General features: G+C 35.8%; 1 protein-coding gene across 5 annotated transcripts in view; it reads right to left on the reverse strand.

The window, feature by feature from the left end:
- The window catches only part of LOC128187335 (puratrophin-1-like), a 40170-nt gene that overhangs the window by 9617 nt on the left and 11995 nt on the right, over positions 1-18558 (reverse strand). For 4 of the 5 annotated variants that reach the window (XM_052857741.1, XM_052857740.1, XM_052857745.1 and 1 more), the window contains exons 3-11: positions 17569-18022; positions 10693-10875; positions 6385-6508; positions 5508-5607; positions 5254-5358; positions 5016-5132; positions 4423-4673; positions 3485-3623; positions 689-811 (exon numbers count right to left, since the gene is read on the reverse strand). In XM_052857741.1, coding sequence (XP_052713701.1) covers positions 689-811; positions 3485-3623; positions 4423-4673; positions 5016-5132; positions 5254-5358; positions 5508-5607; positions 6385-6508; positions 10693-10875; positions 17569-18022 — 1596 coding nt within the window. Of the gene's footprint in view, positions 1-688; positions 812-3484; positions 3624-4422; positions 4674-5015; positions 5133-5253; positions 5359-5507; positions 5608-6384; positions 6509-10692; positions 10876-12421; positions 15696-17568; positions 18023-18558 lie in introns of those variants that run through there. The other variant, XM_052857739.1, reaches the window with a different exon arrangement.

Genomic DNA, 18558 nt, shown 5'->3' on the forward strand with positions numbered 1-18558 from the left:
AGAAAATAATTCCCACCTCTATTAACCCACAATCGTTAATATCTAATTGATAATTAACTTACATTTTCCTAACTTATTGTTTCCTGTAAATTAGTATTAATATGATTTTCTAGACCTCACATTGACAGATTTTATATGCAGCTGTTTCTCTAACAAAAACACAACAAGACAGATAAAAAAAAACTTCTTAATCCTTAAAAAAATGCAGAAAACATATGTTTCTTAATGTTTTACATTTAGAACTGTGAAGTTTTGCAATATAACATCTGCTGAGTAAAATCGCAAGAAGCATGTAGAGCTATGATTCATGGTGACTATCAATCTTTTAGGATGATCAAATGATAGCTAGAGATTCTCCCTAGATAGATATAAAAATATAAGGCACTGCACAGCTATAAACTAATACCAGGAAAAAATTTCACCTTCACAAATTCAAAGAATCATGCAAGCTTACAGATAAAATATTGACGAAAAAACATTTTTTGCCTAATTTCTCATATCCGCTGAGGTAATATTTTTAAATTAGAAAATATAAAAACAAATCTGAACAAGAAAAAGTTGGAGAGTGTTGTCTTTCAAAGAAAATTTGAGACGATTCACCAGAAGTAAAAAATCACATTACATAAAATCTCCATGGATGTTTCATGTGTATATAGTTATTATAAGAAGTTATAAGTATAAAACTTACCATAGCAGAGAAGTAGAACTTCTCGAACTCCTTCTGCTGAACGCGGATGGACTTGAGGTTGTCCCCGAGCTGGGTGTGTCTCTGTAGATACTCCTCACCTGTTCGTTCCGTCCAGGCGATAATCTATAAATAGAAACCGCAATATATGTCTGGACCATCCTAAAATTTTCTCCCAGTCAAAATGTTAGAATTTTGTTTTTTCATTGTACATTCATTGAATGTAATCTGAAGGAATCGTCTGTTAAGCAGAGGAATCTCTCATTAGGATTGGAAAGAAAACATCTGGGAAAGAAATGGCCTCAAAGCAATGGGGGGGGGGGGGGGGGGGGGTTAGTCACATGAATTCATGTCTAGAAGCTTTCATGAAGATTTTATTACAATGTAAAATCAGCTAATAGCCAGTGGTGCTTCATCCCCTATCCCCACCCTCACCAAACAAAACAATGTACCAGCACACAACTGTCATGTAGCCAACATAAATTTCCCTGGACTACAAAACGATACATTCTTTCACATTTTCCCCCCACCTATTCATAGAAGAGTGTCTCCTTACTTACATCAAAAACGAAGACTTGATGGTATACCTATACGTCTTTATTTACGGTATGACACCTGTACCTGACGGATACCTGGTACAGGTGTTTCCTATCCGAGACTTCAGTTTCTGTAAACACACTGACTGGAAGGTAAAGCATATTCTTGGCAACATAGCTCTGAAGCCTTTCTTGTTCTATTACCCTGACCTTTGATTCACCATACCCATTGTTGATACTGATAAATTAACCTCCCTGTGCATCAAAGAAATATTTTTATCAGACTGACAGAATTTGTATACTTCTCACCCCATGTTTTGAAAATTTAGCTTGATCTCAGCAGGCAATAATCAAAATCTTGTTCCATCCACAGTAGTAAATATATAGACTTACAAGAAAGGAGAAATAAATTATATGTACAAAGTTTCATCACATTCTGACAAGAAACTTCCATACAACAAATTCCTATTAGTGAACTCTTTCAAGTTTCCTCTCTCCTCCACTTGGACTATCAATAAATCACATTTGGATTTTGTCAGACAAGATACATGCATAACATGCATTTGAGATTTACTATCTTAGCCAAACTATTAAAGCAGTCTCTAGTGTATTGAGGAAGAAATGGTTACATTAATGGCCATGTGTCAGAGCCTCCTTAATCTTGCAATATCTCACCAGGCTCATCACCACATTCCACAGTTTCTAGCCTCAGATAAAATCGGACTAATGAGGTCAGATAATGATGAATTGATAAGAAACATTGGTTGTTTTTATTTTATCCAACACTCTAAAACACATGTATCTAGGTCAAATAGTTGACAGCCATGTTATACTAAATGCGAGTTTAGTAAATATTCTATGCACTCCGAATCTGTAAATCCCTATGACACATTTCAAGTTCAAGCTATCTATAAAATGTTTATTTAATACCTGGTATCAATAGTAAACACAGCAATGAAATCCTAAAAAAAATCCATTCAAAAAATAATAAAGCCATAAGAACATCTGAAATGCCTACATCACAAAATCCTCCAATGTTTAATTAATCCTCAAACTGCTAAAACATCCCTGCAAGCTATCACTTACTCTCTCTTTGAACTTCAAAAGGGGCTAATACATAACAAACAATTATCACACTCTGTGGGGTATCTGCCTATTGTTTGGAGGTATCACTCTGTTACCTTCAATCCTGTAAGATCTGCAGGGCTGCAGGTGATTTCTAACAGGTGCTTCTAACACCTATACACTCTTATTTTCTACCACAATCTGCCTTATATCTTGATCTTGATGGATATCATTGACACAGCCAAAAAAAAATCAAGTCCTGCTTTGCAAAACTCCCTCCTGGAGATGATTGGGTAATTTTTTGTGGAATATTGTTGCATGCCCTCCTCTAATTGAGGAAATTAATTGCTATTCCTGAAAAATCAATACTTTCTCACATTGGTGCTTTGTCAATGACTACAGCTCTCCATCCCCTAGGTCACTTAGAACACTATTTCTTCATGGTAAATTTAAAGAAAATTACCATGGCAACTTTCTTTAAATATACGACATTATGTAATGTAATTGCTTATCATATTCAATTTCAATAACACCAATCTTAATTCTTGAATGTTCCAGAAATAAGTTGTAAAGAAAGGAGGGCATGCAGAGAAAGTCAACTTTATGTATTTTTGAAAAAAAGCTGTGATTTTCATTGCATTCCCTATTCATATTACAAAAGCAATACATAAGTAAATGTATAATTTCATTTGAAAAAAAATTCATAAAGCAGTCAAGACTCAAATCATACTTCTTGTTTTCCATTGTTTATCCATTCATACCACAAAAGCCATACATAAGTACATGCGTACCGTTTGTCTTTAAAAATTAAATACCTGTAGTTATTTTAAGCCATCTTGACTGAAATCATATCCAAAACTGTACTTATGAGTTGAAAACTCCCTCTGATGTTTCAGAGTAGGGGAGTACACAAATTACCATCCAAACTCAACATTAAATGCATAATTTACATCAAAGCTACGTGGTTTCTGTATCTGCTATGAATAGACATCCTTGAGTCAGAAGAATAAGGCAGAACAAAATGTTACTAATTGTATCATCTTTAGAAGAATGTATTATAACATTCTTCTTTTAAATCTAACATTATCATTATTAACTTGATTATAAATTCTAAGTGGAAAAGTACATTGAATATGGAGAAGTCAGTACAAGGCTGATTTATAGAGGTAGTTTAAACCCAATCCAAACATGTACTAACCTTGGTACATTCTTCCTCGAATTCCCTGAGCTGTTGGCAGTGTTCAAGCTTGGACAGCCTGCTATCAGCTATATGAACCAGTTTAACCATGGTGCTGTTCAAGTTATCATACAACTTGTTCACAGACTCCATCAAATCCCTGGAAGTAAAATATAACATTTCTCTAGAAACCCGAACACACTGTTACACAGACATCACTGGCCTGAGCCATTCAGCCAGGTAAGGTCAATTAATCACCCAAATCAACTATACACCCAATTACAGGTACATGTACTAACACATCCTGGGTGGTGTGAAATGCTTCTATACAAACAATTCATAGGTTCAATGAACAATGCTAATTAGTAGGACATTTTTTTAAGTATCAAGTTCAAACAGTAGGTCATTTTGTCATTAGTCCTAAAAGATACTGCTTGGTATTGTTGTGGTACTACTGTAGATATTTAATAGAAAATTAATATTATTGTGGTCATAGCAGTATATGATGTTGCTGTATGTTTTTGAAAGAAGATTTGTAATAGTAGGACAATTTTCAGTTTTTGCAATATTTTCTTGCATCAGAGGTTGTCTTTTTTCCCCTAGACACAGTTAAGGTGGCACTTACGGGACACTTCCATGTTGTGATGTATTGTTTATTGAAATAAACAATAAAACCAAGTGTAATTATACAAGTAGTTTCTTTCCCAAAATTGTCACCTAACACCGTAGCGCAGAGGGTTAGAGGGTTTCCGACGAATCTGTAAGTCATAAGTTCAAAACCCGCTGGGGGTTTTACAATTTTTACCACTCCAAATATTTTTAAAAGCGAAAATTTAAGAATTCTAAACCAGTGAAAGTATTTTAATTATGATTTACTTTAATCCCCATTTATATCAACAGATGTCCCATACCACCTTAACAATTGCTGTGATGCTGATTCTGCTATGCACCAAGCTTACCTGTAGTCCTCCGAGTGTCCCATGTGAGCATACAACCTCCTGAGGCAATTGATGATGGACTCGCCCTCATTCTGAAGTGAGATCAGTCGCGCATCGTTGAATGCGGCCTTCATGGACTGTTCGTGGTGCTCAATGAGTTGTCGAGCCTCCTGAGCAGTGACCGGCATTATGTGGGGCTCACTCAGCTCCTGCATGGTGACCATCAGGTATTTAGCCACACCCCGTATCTTGCTGATGAATGGGTCCAATTCCTGTAGACAAGGACAGTCAATGTAAATGTATATATACAAACATGCTTATTTAATCTTAATGTAATTCATTTTTATATGAACAAAAAATTATATCAGTGCTTCTCCTAGCTTAATTTTGGTATTATTCACTATTTTTAACATTTAATACATGTGCTTTCAAAAATGAAAAATAAACTATCATTCAACCAAATAGTTAAAAGATAAATCCATTATTATACACATACTTTGTTAAGTTTGTCCTCTAATTCTTAGTATTAAAAGAAGAACATAACTTGAATTACAGAATATAAATTTCTCAATAGATATATTTCCACTATCTATCAAAGGTTCAAAAAAACATACCACATGAAATCGGATCCACTCCTCATGATTATACATATAGTGTCCATCTAGATCTAATGGAAGCTGATTCAAGGGAATGAACTCTTGTAATAACTCAGGGGCAAGAAGAACATCCAACTGAAACAGAACAAAGTTATACAGGCTTTGGTAAAGTTATAGAGCTATAAAATTTCCACTTTTTCTCTTACATGCATTCAAGAGTTATCCTTCTTTACCGAAAGGTATTATTGAATGTTACCTTGAACGGAGTTTGGGAGTCGAATACAGGTGACATCTGTAGCAGGGGCTGGGTGTAAGTGTCTGCTAGGAAATGCAGGACAGCTATACCTCCAGGACAGTTCCCCTACAATATCAGTGTGTCTTGTAGTTGTTTGCATGTTTTTTTTTTACTCATAGAAGTATGGATATGAGGCTCTATGATATGAAATGTTTTGAGAATCTTTTTTGTCATTTTTTCTTTAAACTTGATTCGCCTTCAAGTGCATTTCTTACCTCAAATAGATAGAGACTTTCTAGTAACGTATTGATTATGGAAGAAGTGGCACCCTGTATTACTGCAACAACTGTAAAACCATGGAGTCTGACTTCATCTCTACAATCGATATAAAATAAAAGGTTATTAAAAATATCAAAACACATTTTACAGAAAGTGCTCTGATAAATTAATCTACTGTTCTAAAGTTCTTCAAGTGTACCGGTACATAAAAATGATACATTAAACAAAGATACAAATCAGTTTCAAAACTGAATTAATGATCTGATGTAGAGAATGCCAGAGAACAAATTTTCTTTACTACATTTTGATACAAAGGTAACAAAAATTCCATATATTATACATCACATTCATATCATCATGCAGATGTTATTTTTACAGGATACAACAATAAATTTACTCCAGACACATTCATCATGATCCACATATAAATCTTCAGGTTTTGTTTCCTTTATGTGTAAAAGTTCTATTGATGAGAATTTGGTTTCGGCAAGTTGCAAGGTCTCCCCAAATTATTTATTTTATTATTTATTTCAACTTTGACCAATAAGCTCATCAGCATTGAACACAAGTACATTTATAAACATATGCGAGGCAAGCAAAATGCGAAGCCAGTTGGCTTCAGAGTCTCTGCAGAGCGTGCACTCTTGCTTTGGAGAACAACATACAACTTTTATACATGTTTGCATCATATAAAATATTGTGAGATACAACAGATATACATAATACTGAAATTATGATTTACCAATTGTAATAGAAAAAAAATTGTATAATTTTAGCTAGAGCAATGAATTTCTGAACATAGTTGCAATTTAGGTGTAAATAAAGTTCTAGTGTAGTATAAGTGAGGTACAGTATGTCAGTTGGTTGGTGTACCTGGGTATACTCCTGTAATACATCAGGAGTCTGGCCAGCTCTGTACTGGGCACCTGTTGGTTCTGCCATAGGGAGCTGTTTGTGAAGATGAACACAACTGGACGCTCCTCTGAATCTCGGCTCCCTACAAATCAGAAATTAAACAAATATTAAACTACCCCATTCAAAACCTCCCTCTTCTTTCTATATCAAAATGTAACAAAATATTTGTCTATACCTGTTTGGTAATAATACAAGGTCTGAAATTTATTACACTCACTAAAAGAGAATTTTGCTGTTTGTTGAAATACCATGCTTGTTATATCATTGTTATCATACAATAAATATGTTTACCAAGTCATAATACTGAGATGAGTAATAAAAGTTACATTATTTTTCCATTTTTTAAGGAGGGGGAGGGGGCATAATATTCTGACACTGGTCTTTAAATTGGTGCCATAACCAACCACACGATTGTCAAATAGCCATCACTCATAAAGATGAATACATAAACTTCCTAAAACTGGAATGACTCATAGGATTTGGTACCGGCATATGCAATGTAAGAATGTTGAACTGAACGGTTATAAATAATAGTCATATTGAACTGAGAGAAGTTCTTCTCTTAGAGCATACCATTTGCAGGAATTAATAAGTATTTTCAAACATTAATGCATGAGCAAAATTTTTGAAAACGCTTGTAAGCTATGAAATTATTTAGGAATAAATACAAAAAAAAAAATTCTACATGTACATGCATTAATTTGTAATCTAAATAGGTACATGTATTTAAGAAAAAAAGAAGAATTTTCATTTGAAAAAGTTAACCAGCTTAGAAAGAATTTACAGGTCAATCCCCCTTGTCTTTTTGAATTCAATAATTAAGTAGTTTATCACTTAAAATATCACAACCTGTTTACATATTCCAGGTGAGAACTAATTCAAAATATCAACACAGAATTAGATCAAAGGACAGGAATTTGACCAATATCGACTCTCTCTGTTTAAGTACCATTACAGCCATAATAAACTACAGACTATGTTGACCTTTCCGACAACAGCTCTTTATTTTCCCTATCAGTACGAGTTCATGTTCTACCCCTCTCCACACAAAAGAAGCAAAAACACAAGACAATCTGGCAGAATTCACCGAGACATGTTGACTCAATAGGGTCCCAGTGAAGGCCATGAAGTTGCCAAAAAAGTCTAAACCAATTTAATTGATTTTCAATGGATACCTTGATTAAAGTTGATAAGTAGAGACTCTCTGGCTGACAGCAATGAAACAAAGTCTAAACGATTGCCTGATACTAAAGATACATCTCATATTAAGAGGCTTGAACTCTACAAGGTTAATCCAAGGAGATGCAATGCTATGGCAAGACAACATGTTACGTAACCGGGTATCCCCTTTCCAATGTCATTTATCTTGAACACACTCCAGCACTACTGCTGTGCATGAAGCCATATCCTCTAAAAATAAAATTGATCAAGAAATCCAAGGACAAACTAATTTCTGAGCCCAGCTACTGTGCATAAAATGAAATTTTACTTATCACCAATCTTCTTTAATACTGTAGAACCCGCAAGCATATGACAATTATAGTACATATGTCCTTACAAGAACAGGATACACCTTATCAATACTGATATCAATCATTCACTGATACTGTTTGATTCGTTCTATAAAAGAAACACCATGCTCATTGTTAACAATCTACAAATTTCAATTAATACTAAAATGTTCTCCCAACAATTTGTCAACATCTGACAGACTTCCCGTTTTCAAACTGATCCAAACCAAATCTTCATCAATACATCAAGGAAGGAGACAGCAATTTTCTGCCTATTCTGCCTTAATTATTGGTCTGATGAAAGAGACCTTTGTGTGACCCCCCCCCTCCTTCATCCCTAGTATCCTCAACTGACCCTCTGAGTCATGTGACTTATGGAGGAGGTGACCAGATCTTGCTTTATTTTAACCCAGAGCACTGTGCACAGTGACATTAGCTGACATGTTGTGCACACACAAACACCGAGTGCACAGAACCTGTTACTGCTGATAACAGGGTAACAAGAGTTTGCATTGTTGGGTGTGTGTATTTAGAGGCCTGCTGAGTTACTTACTGTATCCCTATTTACATACACCGATCTTGCTGGGGGAAGGGGGTTGATGGCTCTTGTAGGCTACCCATGACATTTAAACATTGTTCACACATGATTTGTCACAAATAAGGTATCATTTTAAGAGATGCATAAAAAAGGAAACCAAAAAAAACCCACAATAATTATGACATCATATCTCATAAAACTGTTGCAGCAGAGACAATGACATTTAAGCCTGCAGATAATGTGAGTTCTATACATAATGTAAGCCAAATGTTCTAAAAGCTGAAGGCTTTGTGGGATAGAGAGATCACAATGCTATGAAGCCTATACAGAACTATTCTGACAATAAACTGTTAATAAATATCCTAATAAGATCTTTGATCTCCTGTCTAAATTAAGTTATTTTCCAATAGTTTTCTCTCTTCAAACTGAGCAATATTTGACATCTGGATAATACCAAGTGCCAATATCATCTGGTCTAAAGCTCCAGTGTAAACAGCTATACAGCCACAAAGCCAACTCAGTCATGTTGACACGATTCATTGTATTGAAAGTACTCCATCAATATCTGAAGCATTATAACTGTAAAAGTTTTTGTTATTGTTGTTATCAAATATATTTGCTTCTTTGAATCAGAAAGGTTTCCATATTTGAATGACCCGGGGATAGACTGTTAAACCATCATAACATCAGGTGTATATCAGAAGAATTAGTTTGCTAGTATGTACTTTTCACAAAAACAGACATCAAAACATTGCTTTTAAATATTCCTTAGCTGACTTTCCTTTATCCCCTTCCAAAAGCTTGGTGGCCAAAATGTGACCTTTAAAGGAAATGAACCGGAACAACAAAGTTCATCCAACAGTCAAGCATAAAAGGTCAAACTTTATGTAAAATTCTGTCATTTGTGTTCTTTAGAATTAATTGAAATCAAAGCACACAATGCTTTAGAAACTCGAGTATCTTGGATCATGAGATCAGAGGTTAATGTCTGCTAAGTTGTCATGACGAAATCTGGCTTTCAGTTCAGCATAATTTTACACATAAATAGGATAAATAATTTTTACACATTATAGGATAGAAGGCTTTTCACAGAAAAATTTATGAATATCATTGAGCATTTTGTTCTTTTCTTTTTAAGTTTGGCTAGATTTTGCATACTCTCTCTCTCTCTCTCTCTCTCTCTCTCTCTCTCTGATTTATAACTTTTTTTCAACAGTCAATAAATTGCAATTTCCCTCAACATATTTATGAGTTAGGATATGAATTATTTCTGTGTGCAATACACTTGATGCTGAGATGACTCAAGTTGATGAATGATTCGAGTCAATCAAATATTAGCATTCAGCAGGCCCTGCATTTTGCAAACAACTCACAAATAATAGCTTAGATCAGAACAAAACTGGAAAGCAAAATATAGAGTGCAAACTCAGCTAAAACCCATGTTTTTCTGAACCAGTCAATGTCCGCAACAAGAAAATATTTGTTGGTTTCATAAGATGAATATGCATTTGTTGGAAGATTGTCACCAATTTCATTTAAGACCGATTGTGGATTTGGCAAATAAGATCCTTTTGTCACTTATTCAATTTGCCAAAATGTCTCATCCATTGCAAAATTCTTATTGATTATTTTGTAAGTCCAGTAATTCACTATTATATGTACACTGTACCAGCAATCTTGTTTTATAATTCTGAGATTGAGATCAGAAAGATGCATTTACTTTTCACTTCCACTCATTAGTCAATGATTTTATGAATTCTATTTTAAACCAGTAATGAGGTAAGTATTGATAACTGAGTACAATTATACATGTATACCGGTACTGCTATATTTACATGCATCAATCATCCGAAGATCATGAAAATTAGTAATTCAAATATCCTGAATATGCTGCATTTGTATACAATACAATGTAGTTGTACGATGTACATATCTCCGAACATTTGATAAGAATGCACAGACAGAATTCTTTGGTTCATGTAGTACAAATAAAAAAGGACTCCAAAAATACAAATGTCATGTTGAATATATATGACTGTCATATTAAATCACACCACAGGCTTACTAACATGTGTATGTCATTCAAAAAACTGGAGACATAGAGCTGGTGTTTCCTGCTACCAATATTACTTGTCATACAAAAACATTAAAACAGTACAGTAAAGATTCCTAATTAATTAAGAAAAAACGTCACAAATGTCTGGGCCATTACTTTACCTGGTAGAACAGCTATTCCTGAATTCAGTAGTTTATAATCCACGTCCATTACAGTTTTTGGAGCATCCAGATTTCGATGTTTGTGAAACCCGGGACTTCTGGGGCTGAGGGGTCTCTGCCCCCCTCCTGGCCCTGGTCCCTGGGTGGCCCCACCACGGTCAGAGTTCTTGGTGGACATACCCTCTGTAATGACATGGAAAATTTGATGGAATAAAAACATTTACTCAAAAATTCACACAGTTTACAAATAAAAAGAAAAATTGCTCCAATGCAAACTGAAGGCCTTGTTAGATTCAGTATCATTTTGGTATGTGGGGAAAACATACCACAATGACAACAGCATGAGATGTGAGATGTATGTGAATGTTTTCTTTGGATGTCTGATACATTAGAACAGCTTCACTCTGAAGTATTGTAGATGCGAAGGTTGGTGATAAATCCACATGTGAAAAAAATCTGATACCCCAAATTAGACCTTTACAACATGACAACAGTTTTTTTTTACATGTCGACTCAAAATACCACAGCAACAGGAATGTCATCCACCAATACACCAAACTCTTTACTTTTTTATTGTAGTCAAATACAAGAAACTCATCAAATATACATAAACCAAGGACACAATTAATACATGTAACTAATTAGACAATATACAGCTCATTAGCACTGTGAGACATACCTGTGAAGATCTCACCTCATCCTGACTATGACCAATGATTGAACTAACACACACAACACTGTAAGATCCTTCCTTGTATTTATTAAATCTATCCTGTTTGATTGCACTCGCTAGAACTTCTCAACATGCATCGGGAGCTGTCACCCACAAAACTGAACTGTACAGGTGCTTTTCTGATGCCTGATTTCAAAGTATAAATGCTTTCATGCAATGTCACAATGTTAACTCTCCGAAAAGAAAACCCAAACCAGGGTGTAATAATATGTAAATTCAGGTCTCCTTCTCATATAAACACTGATATCACAGTGCTCTGCTGAAATGCAGGTATATTACACGACCAAAGTCTAAGTCTTTAGTTAAACATCGTGAATCATCACAACAAAGCGGACCCGCCAAATTTCGATTTTTCCCACCTTTACCTGTGAAGCCACCTTAGATTTTGTTAACAATTACCTTAACCACACAAACTTTTACTAGTATGCCCTGTACTTGGAATAGTTAAAAATATATAACCACAAAAGAATTGTTTAAAATCTGTGCAAGATTAATTGATTTTATTTTATTTTAAGATTTATTTAAATTAATCTTGTGCAATGTACTGATCTCTCTCTCTCTCTCTCTCTCTCTCTCTCTCTCTCTCTCTCTCGCTCTCTCTCTCTCTCTCTCTCTCTCGGAACCCATGCTTCTTTTTAAACACCACTTAACTCCAAACATTTTCAACTTCACCTGATAAAACAGGTGTGATCACAGGTAAATGACAGTTGTGGTCTCTTTACCTTTTCTATTTCTTCAGGGACAGAAGAAGTGAGAGAAAGTGACATTTTACCCTCTTTCAGGTTATTAACACCAAATGAAAGATAGCCGTACAGAACTCTCAATGATAAATCACTTGCCAACAAAAAACAACTTTTTGTCGATGACTTTTGATGTTCCAAGGTTTCAAATTTATCACAAAAGATGATATTTTTACTTCAAACAAAGATTTTGAACCTGTATGTTATTATCTGCTTTTACCCCTCACTTCACCAAATACAAGTCAAAATATCTTACCAGTGTCACTCCCCTGCATGTCCTCTTTAACAGGTTGATGTTTTTCCAAAACACTAACCAAATCCAACTTAACACTACATATCTGCTCAAATTTTGATAATATATCCACAAATCTATGATGGTTTTTAATTATATCCCGAATTATTGATGGGTAATCATCCATGTTCTCTTTGTCCACAAGAGCATTAGAGAGATGGCCATTCTCGGTGGTCGAAGGACTCTGAATAGGTCCCATTAAGCCTTCTCTCTCCCGTTCCTGATCACTCTGGGTACTGACTACTCTATCTTGGTCCACATTTCTATCCTGCCCTAATTCCGTGAATACAGCGGACACAGGCCTTTCAGCCAGCAGAGCATTCCCTGAATGAACGTCACAATTAACCTCCATAATATGACAATTAGGTTGACTCTCATCAAAGTTGTCTTTGTTGAGATTAGGTTGGATCCCAGGAGTTTCCACAGTTAACATTTCATCTTTTTGGTGTGAGGGTGACCTCTTTTTATCCTCCATCTCACCATCATCACCTCTGGAGTCTCCATCAGTCATAGAATTACAGGGCATCATGCCCTCACAACCATCTCCCACGCCCATCGACTGTGGCTGACTATTGAATGAGCTGTCATCAGCATTACTACCAGTACCAGCTGTAACTGCATGCATCGCCTGGTTAGTACTTCTACTATTTCCCTGGCTTTGATCGGCCACAACAGTGTTTCTATTACAGCATTCATCACCTCGTGCTGCTTTTTCAGAGAAAATACAATTGCTGCCAGATGTGTCTTCTGAGCTAGGGTTACCTCCCTTGATGAACTTTCCAGCAGGTTTATCCTCTGTACATAAGACATTGGAAGAATCAGGTTTATTTGGAGTCATGTCTGATTCTGACACACTCTGACTAGAAATATTTTCTATTGTAGGATCAGAGTCAGAACTGCCAGATGCTTTTGTGTTCCTAAATGTTGCATTATCACCAGCAGTGAGGTCAAAATCAAAATCACTATCAAAATCACTAACCTCTGACCCTGTATTAGAAAGGTCATCAGGGTTCAAGAGGTCATACATATCATGTTGACACATAAGACAATTTTCATGACAATCCCCACTGGTCTCAGATTCAGTGCTTAACTGGTTTCTTGGTTGTCCATCAGACATCTCATTTATCTCGTGAGACAGCACATTATCCTCAGACTCAATATCACTAGCATCTGAGTCTGTGAATGGAAAGTGTTCCGAGTTTCTTGCACTGTGATACTCCGTCGGAGATGACAGGTTGGATTCCGTACAGTCCCTATTGTCGGATATATCCAAGTATTTATCCACGGATGAACCAGGATTCTGGGATTCCTTGTCAACATCAGTCCCTTTGATTGCGGTAAGCTCACTTTGGACTTGTTGTATCTCACTTTCCTCCACCTCATTTATTTCAAAATCAGCTATAATATTACCCATGGTGGTTCCTTAGCGATGACTAGGTTTATATAGATCAGATCACAAAATGAGGAGAGGAATGGGCAGTGGCACATAGATTAGTCACTAATTTGTTTGTTTTTTTATTCTTCTCCTATTTCTTTCAGCAAAAGCAACAGAAATGATTTTCACAGATGGTACAGAATCAAAATGTTGAGAATCATCAACATATCTGCTACAAGAAGAGATGAAGTTAATACACGACACTTGGCATTGCTTTTTTTAACTTAGCTCTTCATACATCTCCTCTATTTGATGAAAGGTCACAATCATTTCTGAATAATTTAGCTTGAAACAATCCCACTGCAACTGTGTATGCACAATCAAGAGCTCTTTTCTTGGAACCAGCGCAGAAACCTTGCTGTAACATCATGATGTAAAGCAAGAATCTGATGATACAAAGCACTGAGGTTGTAGTTGTTCATCCATTAACCATCCCGAAATGAAGCCAAGCCATTGCACAAGTTGTTCACCTGACATTACATGCACACAACTGTCATGTCCAAGTCTTATTTTCTTCTCACCAGCTATTTACACTGCTCTCCTCCTGAAATGACAATGACCTCGCATGGAATATGAAATGTCAGGTAGCTTCCCTCTGTCCATTACTCTCGTCTAACTGGTCAGGTGACATCCCCGTCAGAATCAGTTAAAAATCTGTCCTTCTCTATTAATGTTAATCTTTAGGACTGTTGATATGAGAATGATAGATAGGCAAGAGTAATGACCAGGCTTTCCATTACACCCCTGTGTAAACAAACACTCCGTCCATCACACACAATTGTGTAGCTGGTCCTGTTACGTAATGGTAATCTAATGTCATTAAGTAATGATTCAGTTCCATAAAATCATCATAATGGCTAGGGACTTCTCCACCATAGTGAATTTAGTATCCTCAGGAAATTCTGCAACGCACAAAGGCCCCAAATAATTTTCTCCGTTTCCTGTTTTTTACACTGAATTCACGTTTATCACCCCCCAAAAAATCACAAACTGAAAGCAATTTGCCCCAATCCTGTTCAATTATTGGATCTGCACACAGAGGAAAATTCTCAGCAGTCCAAATGCATTGATTAATTCTGCATGAAATCCATAATACATGTAACTCGTGACATGCATGTATGAGTATGTTGCTGATTAGGATAATCCATGCTTAATCTCTGTAAGCTTTGGACAGACGACCCATCTCAAGTAAACGGTGCACAGACAATGAAAGAGACACCCTGCCAGAACCCATCACAGTGTCTATATATAACACAGGAGACAGAGCTGGATCAATACAGACCTACTGAATCAATAGGACTATTTGTACCACTGCAGGGGAGTAAACTCCAGGCTACTGCACACTACATGTAATCTCTGAGACCAGGATTATAAGGGATAATACGTTAATGGGATTATATCCTGTGGGTTGATTGCCAACATCTTTGATGTTTGGGACCTGCTCTTTTCGTTTATGTGGGTTTAAACTGTGTATGTACTTCACTCAGAACAATGCAATTTTTGTAATAAGAGATGTATAATTGTAATTAAATCTGACCTGAAGGACTAATCAAGGGTTACTTATTCACATATTTACCATTGCTGAAATACTTCTGATCTGACATATTTATTGCATTAGATTAGATTGTTTAATTTAAATTTAATCTATCCAGAGCAGTATGTTCTGACACAATCTATCAGCCCCCCAAATTAACATTATCAATCTTAAACTGCAAACAAGTGCTCTTTTGACCTAGATGCACCTAGTAAGAAGAATGCAAGTAATAATTCTGACACCTATTCATAGTATATGTAAATATCACTTATCTTACCAAATGTGCCCACAAAAATAATGCCGTACCTGTCAACACAGATTTTTCACATACATCATGTCCAAATTTTGACAACAGATAAGGCCAGTGCTTTATCCATAGACAGCAACAACCTCCCTGTCCCAACAGTGTGAAACAATTTGTAGTTCTGATACTTTGGGATACAATGCTAGTCCTTAATCCACAGATATGCTACCTTGATAAGACTAGATAATAGTCTGAGGTAACAACAAAGGAAAGAGCTTAGTTGGAATATAATAACAGATTTGGAAAACAGTGAATCAACTTGAATTTCACGAGTACAGTCTTTATTCCATTTATCGCTGCTCGAGATCAAAATATGGGAGTTTAATCAAAAGAAAAATGACTGCTCCTAGTAATATCTCTGTTACCTAGGATGCTTGTCGATTTTAAACGAATATTAGGTATGTCCAGAGACATTTGTAGTTTAACAATGACGTCTGTAGTCTTAAAATATCATTTTGAGAATTTTGACAAGAAAACAATTGCATGGTATTAAGAAAGAATGTGGCAACCTAATAGGACATTGAAATAATGAAAACTTATCTTCACTTGACTACTTCAGTCGATAATGTAATAGCTGAGCAAGAAAACAACTGCGTGCAATTCATTATCTTAATAAATGGAACAAAATACAGCAAGATAGTAAAAGGCTCCAGATACACCGATTTCCACTTGAATGATTAAAGAGTTCATGCAGCCAAAATGTCATACATGTACCTGGCACTTAAAAAAATAATATTTGGTAAGAAAACAACTGCATAAGTAGGAGAGTATAATAAGGAAAGTAAGGAGCAAAATGAGTTTAAATAAGATGGTATATTTAAAGCAATACTAATTGGGAAAACAAAGGAAGATTGTACAATTTCCACCTGACTGGCCAGTAGTACACAACCGTAATTGAAGGTCCATCCTTCCCTAATGCTGACAATATAACTGTCTCAAAACTGACAGTACAGACGCAAGCCGACTTTAATCAGCCACAGTCTGACCTTCGACCTCCCGTACTTCCACACAAGGGGTGTCCAATCAATTGCCAAATGACCAGCAGCCATTGTCATTATATGTATCTCTAACTGAAATTTGATGAGAGTTTTATGGATGGTTAACAGTTATTTTATACATCTGTTTTTATACATCTGTAAATGACACCCTTGAATCAATAACACTACACACCTGTTGGCCCAATTCAGCTTGTTCATTACGTTCTAATAAGTAAGGAAGCAAAAACTTCTAAAAGCCGAATGCTAAATATTTCATGGGAAAAAAAAAATTTTGCCTTTGAATCTTGAAATTTTGAGCTGTTCGAATAACAATTCTGAAATAACAAATATATTTTAGACATGTTTTATGTGTTACTGCAACAGTAAGTGGCTCTCTAGTTAAATGCTAGTCTATCATTCCAAAATTTCCCATTGTGATCACTGTAAGTATAATTTCATGTGATAGAACACTAAGGGGCCCCTGTGTGTTTGAAAACCCTAACCTACCATCACCACCCACAAGACTACCTAGCTACTGGGTCAGAAGGTTGTGTAGAAAAGTGACAGATTCACCAGGCAGGGGGTAAGTTTTTCCCTTGCAGAGACAAAATTCAGCCACTTGCTGTCACATACCAACCACAATGCTACCTATTGTTATGAAACACTTCCCCCCTCTCATTATGTGTGTACACTTCATTCCAATTATTGACTGTCAAGGCATGTTGCCTACCGGTGTTCAATAATCCCTCAGTAACTGCACTTTTTTGTTTGTTCTCTCTTAATGACAAACATTATTGAAATACAAGTGTAGTCAAGTTTTAGGATAGCTAGAAAGAAGTAATCATGAAATTGCTAACAAACCTGTCAGACACAGATAATTAGGGCGGCTACCATTCCACTGCCCTGACTGGTTTTTCAGCAGGTCTTTGATCATGCGATTCCTTTGACAGTCTTGGCAACCTTGTGTTGTTTCATCCCATTTAAGATGTTGCACACTGCCTTCAAACAGCACCAAACACCTTTGCAACATTCGCCCCAGTTCTTCGTCTGAACACAGACTTGTGCGGCGACTCATTATTTCCATGGCGAAAAAAGCTTGAATTTCTTTGTCGCAGAGTACTTGTTCTTTTACTCCTGAAGGTGTGTTATAGCATACATTAAGGCAAGGTTCACAAGAATTTAACACAGACACATACACATAGAAATCCCCAATGTTCAGAGACTGTTCAGAGAGCTTGTTCAGGTGGATGACTATGTTCTCACCGTAGCAGACAGGCCACAGTTTGTGATTCCCACACTGGCACCAGTCTTCATCCTAAAAATCAAAATCAAATTACATTACAGCATATATTTCAATAGGGAAATGGGTTTTTGTTATCAAAATTTCATTTTTTTTCTTCTAAGATTCACAAAATTGCTCCCAAAATACCAAGGTTATTACATGCACTAAGCTTTTTTTCCCTAGTCAAATCCTAATATAAATTGCAGAAAAGTACAAAATCCATTTGTGCTTTTAAGTCAACATTTATACTTCATATTCCAATGTTTATCGTAGACTTACTGAAATTCAAAAGATCTGAGAAAATATTCTGGAACACTTATATTAATACTGCAACAGCCAAGAACATACTTAGGGCCAGATCTCCCTTTAAAATCCTGATGAATGAGTTTTGTATCATAAAGTCAATAAAAAGCAAAATTGATGCACCTGTTATTGCACAAGATAACATTCTGGCATCTAAACAATCAGAGTTATACCTGTACTGGACAGGTAAAAATGAAGAAAGTATAGTGCAACAAACAGATTCTGATATTTGTAAAATATCAAATCTATGTATTAAACCTTGATTA

This window comes from Crassostrea angulata, chromosome 6 (assembly GCF_025612915.1).
Source record: "Crassostrea angulata isolate pt1a10 chromosome 6, ASM2561291v2, whole genome shotgun sequence".
Classification (NCBI taxonomy): domain Eukaryota; kingdom Metazoa; phylum Mollusca; class Bivalvia; order Ostreida; family Ostreidae; genus Magallana; species Magallana angulata.